This window comes from Mesoplodon mirus (assembly GCF_964341445.2).
Source record: "Mesoplodon mirus genome assembly, chromosome: 10".
NCBI lineage: Eukaryota > Metazoa > Chordata > Mammalia > Artiodactyla > Ziphiidae > Mesoplodon > Mesoplodon mirus.
This window is the reverse complement of record NC_138986.1, coordinates 25,414,099-25,429,015: the sequence shown is the minus strand read 5'-3', so window position 1 is coordinate 25,429,015 and position 14,917 is coordinate 25,414,099. Positions and strand designations below refer to the sequence as shown.

Below are 14,917 nucleotides of genomic sequence, written 5' to 3'. Positions count from 1 at the left end.
TCTGCATATGAAGAGTAAAAACAAGTGGGTACGATCCCTACCAATCCACTTAGGAAACAGAAAACGCTGAGTGAAAGGATCCTCTTTGATGCTGCAGTGTCACAAACAGCGGTTAGATTAACAGAGGCTATGTGGCATTTAACACACATACAGGACAGAAAGGAAAACGGTAGTTAACAGTTATTGGGTCTAGACAGGTTCCAGGCAAGCTTTACATGCATTATACCATCTGAAGTGCATGAAAATCTCACGAGTTAGGGAATTACCATCTGTGTATTAGAGGTGAAAGAGCTGAGACGCAGGGAAGGTAGGTGACTCCTGCCCCCTGCCATACAGTCCCCTGCAGAGCTGAAGTCACCAGTGATCAGACAGCTCCACACAAGAGCCTGTGAACTGGATGCCAGACCTGTCTCCTAATTTATTCCTCCTCTGAGGTTCATGGGCCATTTTCCAGTTCATACTTTGTAATTTACTGGGTGCTAGTAAATTGTACACATAAGACTCAGGTGAGAGGATCAGGGAGAGAAACCAAGTTATTTGACATAATTATAAGGCTTTATAAGTAAATATAATGTCAGATGATTATACGATAAGCCTAAAATATCAAGATTTTGTTTCTGATATTTCTTTTTAAAATATATTCCTAATACTCAGAGAGAAACTGGAGTAATGAAGAATTATAAAGAGTGGTAAAATGGAGAGAAAAAAACCAAAGGTTTCCATTCAGAAGGAAGGGATGAAACATATTTAGAAGAAAAACAATAAGTAAGTAGATCTAGGTTAATAAGTGTGCCCAAGGAAGTGTGAGGACCAAGGAAGAAAGGAAATGGAGAGAGACAATTCAGTAGCCAGCCTGGTCTTCGAACACCACTGGGCAGGAGCTTTGCTCTCATACTAAGTAAATGTTTCTTTTGAAAAAATAAATATGCAGAGACAAAGACAAGAGACTGACTTAGAAAAACAAGAAAATGTAGACAATATCTGAGGGATGAAATGAATGTGCAGGTCAGATGAAACTCTTATTTCCAAAGTCAAAATTATATCTCAAATTCATTACACATATAAAATAAGCAAAGCAAGCAAAAAAAAATTTTGTTGGCGGGGCTGCCCCATCAGGTCAGTAGCCCATTCTTTTTAATTTTCATTCTTCAACTAGTCATTCAAAGAATTATCTATAAGGTTGTTATTTCGTGCTCTGAGAGGGACAGATACATTTGTCCTCTCAGGCGGTCGTCAATTTCTACAAAGGCTAGTGAGTGAGCAGGGTTATCAACTCTTAATTTCTGACTCTGCTATTATCATCCTATGCAGACATAACTGTTTCCTATTTTGATACCAAGTCAACTGTTTTAATATTTAATATGGACAAATTCACCACATTGACAAAGCATGGCCCAGACTTAAGTCTTTGCCTGTCCTATACATCACAAATAAAATGAATGGCTTTTAGAATTGCAACATGACAGTACAGTATTTCTTAAATGAAGTCACAATCAAATCCTCTCTCTTTTCCTTAACAAAAGATTAGTATATTTCAAGCATTTGGGGCTTGACGGGGCCTTTGACAGAGAATAGCGCTCATAAAGGTAATATTAGAGAAACTATGCTAAAAGGAAGTAAACATCTTAAATGTCCTACTTTTTTTTTTTTTTTTTTTTTTTTTTGCGGTACGCGGGCCTCTCACTGTTGTGGCCTCTCCCGTTGCGGAGCACAGGCTCCGGACGCACAGGCTCAGCGGCCATGGCTCATGGGCCCAGCCGCTCCGCGGCATGTGGGATCTTCCCAGACCGGGGCACGAACCCATGTCCCCTGCATCGGCAGGCAGACTCCCAAACACTGCGCCACCAGGGAAGCCCAAATGTCCTACTTTTATACAACACTTGGAAAAATTGAGAATGAGCCTTTGATACTGTACTACCAAACACAATCTTCATTCCTCAGATTTATTGTTAACCTTTCCTGAACAAAGTCAGCATATAATAACGTAAGATTCCCCTGGTTGATTTTTCCACTGGAGCCTTTAGAAGTCTAAGACACACTCACGGGCATGCTTCGGGTCAACTCTGATGTTCTGGAGGTCAGGGAAAGATCTCAGATCAGCCAGAAGTAAAGCCCCTCACTGCTATCAGAAGGAGCATTTAATTTTAGTGTCTGTCAAACATAGCCCATTCAATATGAAGGGCCACTGGAAATCAAGTGTCCTGACAGAAAGGTTCCCAAACTAAGAAGCTCCCATATGTCAGCCCCATTTTTGTTTTAACAAAATACCATGAATTCAGCACCTTAAAACAATACCCACTTATTTATCTCAGGGCTGTACAGCTCTGAAGTCCAACAGGCTTGTCTGGGTTCTCTGCTTAGGGTCTCACAAGGCTTACATCAAGGTGTCGGCTGGTGTGGGCTCTTACTTGGAGGCTGTAGAGCAAGAGCTGCTTCCAAGCTCATTCAGGTGTTGGCTGAATTCAGTTCCTTCTCAAGGTTTCCCGGTGGCTCCCCCCATCTTCAAGCTGGCAAGAGCACACTGACTCCTCCCACACTTGGAGCCTCTCCCACCCCCCTTCGCCAGCGGCTCTGCTCTTTAAGGCTCCTGTGATTACATGAGGCCCACCCTAGATAATCCAGGCTAATCTCCCCTTCTTAAGGTCACTGAGTAGTAACCTTAATTACATCTGCGAAGTCCCTTTTTGCCATGTAGTGTAACAAGACGACAGGCATGGCGCCAGCTGATGGACATCACGAGGCCAAAGTCTGCATACCACGGTTGGTATTCCATGATTTGGATTCCTCATTCCAGAAGCCTCAAACATACTATCTTAGCCTGATAATCAATTATGGCTCCATCATTAAACTGTTTATCTGTACTTGTCTTGAATGGGTTAATATTTTTGGTATGCGCCACCATCCAGGTCATAAATCCCTAGACCCGGAACACCGGGCTTTGGTTGACAATATCCGCGTCATTTATCCCTACAGAATAATGTGGTCCTGCATCCCAAACATGGTTTTCCCAGGTAAAACCCAAATTACTTTAGGACTTTTTTTTGGCATAGTTACTTCTTTCCAGACAAAAAAAAAAAATCTTACTTGTGCAATTCTTAATGCATTTCAACTCCTTGGAACCTACTTAAAGAGAACAGTTGGAAATGAGCCTCAGTATCCCAGGTGTGAACAGTTTATAACTTTATACACGGGCAGGCTAATGTTTTCTATTTTGCTTCTAATACTAAGCCAGATGATACACCAGAATTTTCCCTCATATTTTTAAAGATTTTCAAATATGAATGAATTACCTCAATGAAGTCTTATGTGATTCTTGGCATCAAGCACAACGACTGATACACATGCCCTGCCTTCTAGGTTCCTATTGCCCAGCACAAGAAGACAGACAGCTGCATGACAATGTGACAGGCAGCACGGAGGAGGGCTTAAAAACCGGCTTTGGAATGTTAGAGATAGACAGCTTCCAAGACGAGGTAATGTATGAACTAAGTCTTGTCGGTCCGATCTAAATGTTAGGTAGATGTGACGGGAGAAACAGATAGTCCTCCTAAGCTGAGGGTCCTGACACGTGCAAAGAAAGATGAGCAAAAGTGGTGAATGGGGATGGGGGAAGAGGCAAGTGAGAATTGAGGCTGAAGAGGAAAACAGGGAGATGCTCTTTTATAAAGGGCTCCCCTGCATCATATTAAAGAAGTTAAACTTTATCCTGAAGGCAATGTTATGGGTGGGGGACGGGACTGAAGAGTTACAGTAAGAGAAGAAACACGATGAGGTCTGTTACATTCTGGATAGGGTCTGAAGTAGGGGATCAGAGAGCAATTAGCCTAGAATTAGAAAGTTAGACTCCCAATAAACCAATAAAAGTATGAAATGCTAAGTCATCACACTAAGGCAGTGCTAGCCCAGGGGATGAAGACGAGAGGCAGGTTCCAGAACATATTAAAAAGGTGGAATTGACAGGAAGTATAGGAAAATGAAAGAGGAGGAAGCAAGAGAATTGCCAGTTTCCCCAATAACATTCCAGGTACTTTATCTCATTTGATTCCCACAAAATCACCCCATCAAGTAGGCAGGGCAGCCACTTCTATTTATTAGATGGGGAAAATGGCTCAGTGGGTAAGTGGCTTCCTCAGAGTCAGTAAATGATAGACTCAGGATGAGAAACTCTCTCTGACTCCTAGGTTAAGAGTCTTTCTGCTTCACTTGCAAAAATTTTACTCGTGGTTAATCACGAGTGGTTAATCATGCAGATTTCAGGCTCACCATCCTGAATGTGCATTTTAGTAAGATCTCAACTGGTCATTAAAATGATGGATGGGTCCACCGTTTTCATTTTATTTGAGCCGAAAACACAACCTACAGGTTAAAGTTCCTGTAATTTTTAATAACCATAATAGTTCACAGAGGTAAAGGGGAAGAAATAAAGTCCTTAATGCAGCTAAGCACTCATTCACTAACAGATATTAATAAAGCACCTCTAGGTACACTCTGATATAAGGTCCTGAATAATAACCAGCTTGTTCTCATAGTACCTAACATGGACAGAAAAACACAGGGACCAAGTTGTAAGCAAATTGACGGAGAAAACGGGGAACAAGTGTTGTAATGGAAATAGAGTGAAATGCATACAGGGGAAGCCTAGAAAATAATCCAGTGGATCTGAAAATTTAGAATCAGGAAGGTCAAATGAGATAAAATTTCAAGAGAAATATTTAAATAGATATAAAAAGGAAAAAGTCCCATATTTAAATGATGACTTGCTAAGAGAAAATAATCTCATATTTCTAAAGATAATTTTATCACTTTCCTTTTATCTACAGTCCCATGAATGGGCCATTCATGGGACTATGCACTGGAGCGGAGTTTTTTGTTTTGTTTTGTTTTTGTTTTTTTCCAATTGAAAACTCAAGAGGGAAGAAAGTGCTTAAAGGCTGTGCTTCTCCTTGGTGAGTAAATCCCCAGTCCTTTAGGAGAAGTGTAACCACTTCAGGACGGTGCTTGAGAGGAGCCAGCAGGGGACTGGCCATTTCCCTGATGGTGACCTGCCACTTCAAAGACCAAGAAGGTACCTGAGAAGCATGTCTCCCTCCCTGTCACCACAAAGTCTAGACTCATTTGTTCTGAATGTTTGAATTTCTAAAAACACATTAACCTTCCTCCTCCTCTCTGATCAGCTTCCCCCTCTTAACAAGCCATTAATGGCCGAAATCATTGCACTAGGTTTTTCTATCAGGTTGTATAGAAAGTAAAACTTTGAAAGTTAAAAATCTTTCTTGCTCTGCTTATTGCCTGCATATTTTCAGTCCCATTGAAAGTAGAAAAATCCACTTTTCTATTTTCAGTTATCCTCAGAAGAGTCCATTTACTTTCATGGAGAGTGATGGATGAAGTCCTTTCCACCTAAACTAGGTTAAATATTACATTTCATTCCTTTAATCACAGATACCAGTTGGAATTCTTTCTTGGTCAAGATAACGGGATAAGCCCTCAAGGAGCTAAGAATCTAGTGGGGAAGCCACAGCACCTTTCACTACCAAACACATGACATGGTATGTCACAAAGAACCTGCAAATCTCACTCAATGAGTGGGTCAGAGCCTGCCCTCCATTTTAATAATGCTATGAAAGGGGAAAAAAAAATCCGGGGTTCTATGAAAGAGTAAAGTATCAAGCACTTATCATGAGAGGACTTTTTGATATTCCTTATAACAAACCAAGGCTCAGCAAAACAAGTATATGCATAAGAATAAAAACTGTGAGCTGCTTATTAAATATTTCTGTTAGCTTCCTAATATGGATAGGCTCCCTACTGTTTAGTTCTAACTTAATCCCTATCCAAAAAAAAAAAAAAAAAAAAGCCATGGGAATCAATTTTCCAAAATTCCAACAGAAACTCTCTTATCAAATTTATTTCTTAAAAACTAAAGGTACACCTTGGTAGCTACATTAAATACACAAATAGCTACATTTGATGATAAAATGAGACAGATTGGAATGATCTTCACTCCCACTGCAGAAAAGATGAAGGCATCTCATTAAAGACCACACCTTCCACGAGCACCGGACAAGAACACTACTCACCTGGGGCTGTGGTTTCAGCAAGGAAACCTTTTCATTTTCTGCCAGAATAAAGGATCTGACACAGCTACAAGTTCTGTGGTTCTTAGAAAACCACTTTTCTCCTCTATGGTTTAGTTTTGGCCTGTGATTGATGTTCCCAAAATAACGAGAAATTGCCAAGGCTTGAGCTTTTACTCTGAGTGAAAGGTGTCTTGAGCAAAGGAGTGGCATGAGCTCACTTAGGTTTTCAAAGGTTCACTCTGGCTACTGGGTTGAAAACGGGCTGTCAAGGGAAGCTGTGATAGTCGTCCAGGTGAGACCCGGCAAGGAGCTGGCAGTAGAGGTGGCCAGAGGTAGTCAGATCCCAGAAAAGATTTTTTTTAATTGAGTCAATAGGATTTTCTGACATTAAACGGGGGAGGCTAGGAGAGAAACAGGAATCATATATGACTTCAAGGTTTATAGCCTGCTCAACTGCAAAAGTGGATTTGCCACCTATGGAAATGAGGAAGGTTGCAGTGGGACAGATGTGGGGACAAAGCAGGAAGGGGACCAGGAGAGTTCATGAAGTCCTTCAGACATCCAATTGGAAACGTGGAGGAGGCAGTTGGATGTTCACATTTGAAATTTAGGGGAGAGGTCCCAGTTGGAGATAGAAATGTGGGAATTGTCAGTACATCACAAATACTAGATTCCCTTACTGAAAAGCAGCGAAGGGCTCTTGACACTGATTAGAGAATTATCTTAGAATTGACATGAGAATTCTCGCTGTGCAGTGAGGAAGCATGACTCTGGCAGAGAGAAGCCTGCCTGTTCTCTCGCTTCTCTATCGGGCATGCCTACAGCCTGACCTAACTGCAGACATCACAGAGTTGCTAGGGGCCAGTATCAAGCGGGAGACAGAGAAAGGTAGCTGGTCTTCATACACAGAGCAGGAAGGTCACTTTCCAGTGTTGAAAGGAGGGAAAGGGAAAATTAAAGAAAACCTAGTCAAACACTGTCCAAAATAGCAGTTGGGGAGAACCCTTTGGTATGTCATGTGCCAAAGGAATCTCATCTATTTTAGGGGCTCCTGTTTTCCCCTCAGTTCACAGACACTTTATCTTTTGCAGATAACACTCCAACAATGGATCTATTCAACGATTTCATGAAGGTGAGTGAGAGGCGGGGAGCAACTAAGACAAACTCACTTCTAGCCAAATTTGTTACTATAAGCCAAAAAAGCATATAAATAAAGATTTATAATGTCTGCCATACCAACATTAACTTTCTGTGGGAAGCAGAAAACATACTGGACCTTTAAGCTTTAGATGTTCACAACAGGTGACTGAAAAGAAGCTGTCTCTGTTGTAATCATATAATCCCAAACCTAAAGGTGATGGCAAATATCAAACTAATGTTTTATCTCGTGTTAACCAATGCTTTAAATCATGCTTAAAGCCGTCAAAAATGTACTCATCTGCATTCAGTCCTTCCGGCGTTTATGGACCCTGCTTTTTTGGAGGAATGGACACACAATGTCATTTTTCGAGTCTGCTACTTTTTTTTTTAACTCTCTTTGTAATTTACTGACAATTCAGCTGGACAACTCCTACACTCACTAACCTGTTCTCTCTGAGGCGGAAAATGGGCCAATTAACAATGGAAGAAAGAATTGAGTGAAAGGAGAAATACTCCAGCGATTAAGGAGAGCCAGTTACTGATTCCTCAACAGTCAACCTGAAATAAGGACGTGTCTACCTATGAAGGATAAAACTACCCATCCATCCGTTCCTCTTGTCTATAGATATGCAGAGATTTTTCTGAATACAAAGCAGTTTTATAAAAGGCACCATACGAGCAGACCAAATCTTGTTTTAAACTTTTATCAAGTATTTGTTCTGCCAGGAACATTTCCATTTCCAAAAAGGAATGGTTTTCGTCCCCACTGCTGTGGGAGCAAACACTTCCACTGGAGCAGTTAGAACCGCGTCAGGATACTCTCCTTGGCCTCCCCCGCTTTCAAAATATTTGTGTTGCTACAGTGCTCATTTGCCAGTATATGTGACTTACGATTCTTTGTATTCATCTGGGTGTATTTATACAACGGGTGATTCCAGAAAACTTTACAAAAGTTGGTGGAAATATGTTGCAATGAAAAACCAGAAGTATATCTGCCTTTTTTCACTATATATGATAGTTACATTGTATTCGCACATTGTGGTAGAAGTGGGTCTTTACTTTCACAAGCCCAAGGTAAGTCTGATCAATAACTTTATGAAGCACTTAGAGAGGTCACATCTAACTAACATTACTACATACTTGTGAGCAAAGGTCCAGCATTTTATGTAAGTTATTTAATCCTTGATCTTTTGTCAGGTAACTGCTACTCTCATAGCTAAGGAGATCTTTACTGAAGCTTATGTTATTAACGGACAGAGCTGGGATTTCTTGAATCTTCTTCATAGATTAATCTGCTAATGTTTTGTTATCTGGGTCATCATGAGCAGGGAAACCCTTTAAAAAGTCTCTGGCTTTGCTTTGTTCTCAAAGTCAATCTTGGGGAAAGAGGCACCCCCAAATCAGGCGCAAAGAGTAGTGCCTTTTCAGAGGACAGGGAAGCAGCTGGAAAGGTCTTGGGTGCCAAGGAGTCCTGGGCCTGGGAGAAGTCCAGGACCGTGGGAGATGGAAGGCTTTCCTGGGGCGGGGGGGAGCCAGGCACATGGTAAGTACCCATTAACATCTGATGAATTAATACTCACACCCTAAATTCTGTCAAAACAGTTTGGTCAGATGTGATGAACCTCAGAGGTATTTCAGAACATCAACAAATTTTGTATGAATCTAGATATATAAATTAGCCACCTTGGGATAATATTGGCCTTTTTTTGCATAAAACTAGGTATTCTGTTATAGCAACACTTTTGCAGGAAAAGAAGGAACTAGAGCCTCCTTTGTCCTCTTAGAAATGAGGAATGGGTTAAAGAAAAACTCCAAATTTGTAAGTGATGGCCAAGGAAGGCGAGATGGAGTACCATCTGGGGCTAGGTGCTCCCACATGCCTTGTTCTCCCTCACCATGCCACCTCACAGGCATCTTCTGAGGCTCCCTTTTCATTTGCTGAGGAACCTTTTCTGTTTGAAAACAGAAAAGGCACTATTCTCAGCTTCTCAGTTTCCCCAGCCAACTTTCTACCCACTCTGGAATCTCCTGGACTCCTGCCTTTCCTGAAGCCACCTTAACCATTCTGGACCCCCTCTCTCTTCCCTCTCCTAAGAACACCCCGGGCAAGTCGCAGGGCAGCCCTCCGCCCCTCCCCCTCCACACATCAGACAGCAGAGGCAGGTGTCCCAACTTTCATTCTAAAAGTTTCCAAAGCTTGCAGTTTCACTCGGTGAAATAAAACCACAAGGAGCATAGATGTCCTCTTATGGTCATCAGAGGAGGGAGTTTTTCTCTTTTGTTTCCAAATGCTGTCTTGCCTCTTGCCAAATCTCTCAAGAACAAACATGTAATATATAATCTGACCTTTGAAAACCATACTCCACTTAAATATAAATTCACTTAAACTATATTTCAACTCCCAGTTTCTAAAGCTCCATTTATGCTATTTATATCTTTTTGTTATAAGAAGACATTCCAATGAAGAAGTGGCCACAAGCACTCAAGCCCACCCCCCAACTTGAGTCCTCATTCAAGCCAGCGTGGCCTTTGTCTCCATGGCTCGCAGTATTTGCCACATTTTGACAGTAACAACAATACAAATTCTAAACCCAGTTTAAGTTAACAAAACCCGATAAACATGACATAATCAGCAGATGGCGAATGGACATTGCAAATATGATACCCAATAGTTGGTCATTATACTACTGCCTGTCAAATGAAAACCTCTTCATTTCAAATCCAACTGCTATGTATGATTTTATAAAACAATGGACATTTTTCAAATCTAGGAATATCCATCTTCCTACCCTGCGTCCCCAATACGTTCAATCATGCAAAAGCTATTAATTGCTGAAAGGCCCTTAGGTTGTTTCGGCAGTATTTTCTCCTGATGTTTAAAATAGAAAAATACATACCCCTGCGTACCTTTGTGCCTGGCTGATGGTGGTGACATGATGTCCTGAGTGGTAAATTGCCTTTATCACACTGGTCCATCTGCCTTCGTCTATTAACTATCACTTTTACTAACGCGTGTGCAGATTACTGATCTGCACCTTTGTAAGCAGAGGGAGTTCAAGACAGCTTAGGTATAATGCAGCCCCCTCAGTGAGCAATCAGAGGACGAGGAGAGGAGGAGAGGGAAAAACTAGAAAAAAAGAGACACGGGAATCAGCAAATAAAGAAAACAAAAATAGGTAAAAATGGGACAGGAGATATTCAAATGGAGAAGCTAACAGAAACCTCTGCCAAAGCTTTTGGTAATTCGAGTCATTTGATTCAGTTCCACCAAATCACCCAGGGCACTATCTTTGCACAGAGCATGCTCCACAGACAAGCAGACCCCCAGCCCTGCGTGCTTCAGGCAGCAAAGCTCTGTTAACTGCTCCTTCATTCCTTAAGGATGGCATCTCCTAGTTTTTATTATATCACCTCTTCAGCACAGTGATCTGGCTTCTACTGCAACATATTTAAAAGCAAGATTTTGATTAGTAGTGGAAGGAAGAAAGAGAACTGAAAGCATGAGAAAGTTTTCAAGGGAAAGACAAAGGAAATAAAGGGCCAGCTTTGTTTGGTTTATTAAATTTCAAGGGCTTTGCCCGCCAGTTTGAAAAATGCATGATATCATCAGTGTGTTTATTAAAAGTGCTACTTGAAATTGCAGATTTAGCAAGTGTGAATTCCTCTTGGTAGCTATAGGTTATCGGCTAGCAATTATATGCAATGTTTAAATGAAAGGAGGAGAGGCTTGCAGGACTATGGTCCTAAAGGCTGCTCCTAATTTAAGTAAAACTCAAAATCTGAATATATGATAATGAAATGTCCAGATTCACACAGATGCAGTATGCCCAGGGTCACTTTGCATTTTGATTGTTCAAGCCTTTTAAAATGATGCTCAGAATCAAATAGTAAAATAGCATAAACTTTGCTCAACACTTACTTGACAGGTTATTACTGGATTTAAGAAGGGGTGGGGAACCTTCCAGAGCAAATGGTTGCTTGCTAACTTGAAAAATGCACTTGTTTCAGCACAGAAATAACAAATCTGTTTCTGATTCCAGACATTATTTTCCAAATGTTGCCAAGAAAAGAATCTAAGGAATTCTTTTACATGTACAACATACACGAGACAACTGGAAAGAGGCCTGTGATCTGTTCCAGGGTGCGCGAGGAGGAAGGACAGAGCTGAATTTCTACGATGAACTGCCCTCTCGGGAGCAGAAATACATGCCTGACATAGCTCATAGCTGTAATCTCCAACATAACTCTGCTATTATTGGACAACCTAAAGGCTTTCCTAAATCTGTAACTTGTGAAGCAGAAAAAGATGCAGACAGGACCCTACCATGCTGAGTATGTAGGCAGCTGGGATACACTGTACAGAATGCACCACTTTTCCAATCCATGAAACTCAATTTCTGGATCTTGGAGGACAGTAAGAGGAGAGGAAGGGAAAGAATCTAGTCCAACCCCAAAGCCAGGTTTAAATCCCTGGAGAGAATGCCGGCCAGGTAAAATCAATATTAAATTCAGAAACTTAAGATTCACGATTCTCACGAAACGTACTGAAATTATTCTTAGAGTACAAAAGGATGTATGTATTAATCCTTTCCATATTAAGAGTGAGGTTTAAAAAATACCTTATGTTTTAAACGCAACTACACGGAAGTATCCTGCTTCAACATTTCAAAAATTAGGTAATGAGAAAGTCAATGATTCAAAAGTACATAACGTAGTATGCATCACTTCTGTTATATTAATAAGGGAGGAATTTAACAGAATCCACTTTGGAGAGGAGATAATAGGAGAATTCTGAGAGACCGATTCATCCAACAGCCTGAGCTAGCTAATGCAACTGTTTAAATTTTTGGCTCACACTGAGTTGACTGCAGTGAACTGAAGTTCAATTTTGTTTTTTGTTTTTCCCCGTCTCAGCAGGATCAGAGTACATGAAGGAAACTGGATCCTTTATAGGAAATAAAAAGGCAACATTTTCTTTTGCATGACTGATCGTACAGGGTACACTCAACCCTTCTACCTACACATACAAACTTGTCAAACTTGCAACGCTACACATTTCAAATACATCATCACAGCAGCTACACTGGACAGCCATTCTTACAGCTCTCCATTAAATACACCTCCTATAATGCTACCCTCAATCCATGTGACTACGCATGGTCCATTCTCACAGAGTGACTAATGTCCCCCCCAAAATCCATGTCCACTGGGAACCTCAGAATGTGACCTGATTTGGAAGTAGAGTCTGCAGATGTAGTCAGTTAAGATGAGGTCATATACTGGATTAGCATAGACCCTAAATCCAATGACAGGTGTCCTAATAAGAAAATCAAGTGACAGAGAGTCACAGAGAGACCCACAGGTAGAAAGGCCATGTGAAGACAGAGGCATAGGTGCTGCCACAAGTCATGAAATACCTTCCAGAAACTGGAAGAGGCAAGGAAAGATTCTGCCCTAGAGACTTCACAGGGAGCAAGACCCTGCCAGTACCTGAGGTCACACTCTAGCCTCTAGAACTGAAAGAAGAAATTCCTGTTTTAAGCCACTCACTTGGTGGTAATTTGTTATAGCAGCTCTAGGAAACTAACACAGAAGTGTCTACTAACTATACAGATTTGTCTACTTACAAGTGCCAACGCTTTGTTACCAGTCTACAGTAAGATTACTACAGAAAACGAAATAAAATGTTTAAGAACTTTATTACACCTGTTTGACATTGTGGTGACAGCCCACAGCATGTGATTTTATGTTTTACAAAATACTTATCTGTGATAGATTGGAAATTAAAAGAAAAGATAGTCTTCAGAGTTAGAGATGTACTGAAAAGATAATTAATATGTATAAAGATGAAGCTGGTGCACTGTAATTAAGAAATCTGCATTTTCTGAATCATCTCGGAGAAACTTAATTATGTTCCATGCAGTTCTGGAGGTAAAAATATTTTATTCTAATTTTTTGAATAAAGTCATCCATGAATGGTATACAACATATGCATGGTAGTTTCCTGTGAATCATATTATTTGACTGGCTGGAAACTCACTTCCCAGACTGCTGATTACACAGTGAAGGAACAACACACCTCGGCTTTGTTAACGACAGGGACCTTGGCAGAACTTGAGAGAACATCTTCCCAGAGACTGGGAGCTCAGATGTTGCCCATAGGAAGCAAACGTGTGTGGAGTGAATGTATCTGAGCTATTTCAGTGGCAACAGTAGAGGGTGATTGTAACTATACGAGCTATTATAGCCAACAACAGTGACAAGGATGACATCTCTCTTCCAAGAAGGCACTTTTTCTAGCACCAAATTGACCAAAAGCTGAGTAGACATGACTTCAGAAAAAAAGTAGTATAAATGGAGAAAAGGAAAGCCTGCATCCATGTGGGAGGCTGTCTGATGTGTTTTCTTCAACAATTAAAAGAAATACACAGGGCTTCCCTGGTGGCGCAGTGGTTGAGAGTCCGCCTGCTGAGGCAGGGGACACGGGTTCATGCCCCGGTCCGGGAAGATCCCACATGCCGCGGAGCGGCTGGGCCCGTGAGCCATGGCCGCTGAGCCTGTGCGCCCGGAGCCTGTGCTCCGCAACGGAAGAGGCCACAACGGTGAGAGCACCGCGTAGCGCGCACACACACACACACACACACACACACACACACACAAAAAGAAATACACAAAGACACAACTGAACCCAAAAGAAGGGCAATCATGCTTCCTTTAATATCCACGCTAATCATAACCAATAGTTCCTAGAACCTCAGGGAGCCACAGAAACAGGCCAATTAATGAAGTCCTCTGAAAAAGCCTCCAACAGAGGGAAACACAAATGCAGTAAGAACACAAAGCAACGCAAGCAGCCCTCAATATTCCTGTGTTTAATCGCACTCACCATGACTTTATCTTGGGTTAGCCTCACATGTAGGACAGAGGGCAACCTAAAAATCGTTACTGTAAATCAAGAGGCTATAAATCACAGGAAGAGAGCAAAATGTCAACTGTTGTCCTGGCTGCTGGGAGATGGGAAAGTGGGTTGTTGTTTTTTAAAAGGGGTTGTGGAGTCCTGATGAGAACACACACTTCAGCATAAAAGCATTCAGTTGTCATCACATGCCATTCACTTGACTTTCTAAAATCTCCCAAGTTACCTCGGAAACTAAGAGTCCATGAAATGGATAGATTCTTTAATAAAATGAAATTCCCGTGATGGGAATGGGTGGAGGCACACACGCTGAAGCAGCGTAAGTCATGCCCTGCAACAACTCCACACCTGCATTCAATTAAAAATCCTAAACCGGAAGCTGTCATTAGATCATAATGATTTCAGCTGGGGAAATGACACTCGGTTAGGAGGCACACTCATCCAATGATACTGAATTTTGGCTCTTCGTGGTTATTTTTCTCTTTGAGCAAACAATTTTTTGAGAAAGCATCAGGAAAGCCCATAACTCATTTCACCTAAAATTATTTTTCAGAAATATTCAAATTCATTTCTGCTGATGGGGCTCCTAATTGCAACTAGATACACTTTAGAGTAAGAATTAGTTGAATTCTTTTTTTAAATAAATTTATTTATTTATTATTTATTTTGGGCTGCATTGGGTCTTCGTTGCCGTGTGCAGCTTTCTCTAGTTGTGGCGGGCTCTAGGCGTGTGGCCTTCAGTAGTTGTGGCACGCTGGCTCAGTAGTTGTGGCTCGTGGGC

At 41.3% G+C, this 14,917-nt stretch overlaps 1 protein-coding gene across 8 annotated transcripts in view; it reads right to left on the bottom strand.

Annotated features, from left to right (window-relative positions):
- The window catches only part of NHSL1 (NHS like 1), a 249,052-nt gene that overhangs the window by 94,942 nt on the left and 139,193 nt on the right, over positions 1–14,917 (bottom strand). Inside the window, exon 2 of one of the 8 annotated variants that reach the window (XM_082633914.1) lies at positions 10,118–10,347. The exons of 6 other annotated variants lie outside the window; for them this stretch is intronic. In XM_082633914.1, coding sequence (XP_082490040.1) covers positions 10,118–10,196 — 79 coding nt within the window. In that variant the 5' untranslated portion in view covers positions 10,197–10,347. The remainder of the gene's footprint in view (positions 1–10,117; positions 10,348–14,917) is intronic. One more of the 8 variants, XM_082633916.1, reaches the window with a different exon arrangement.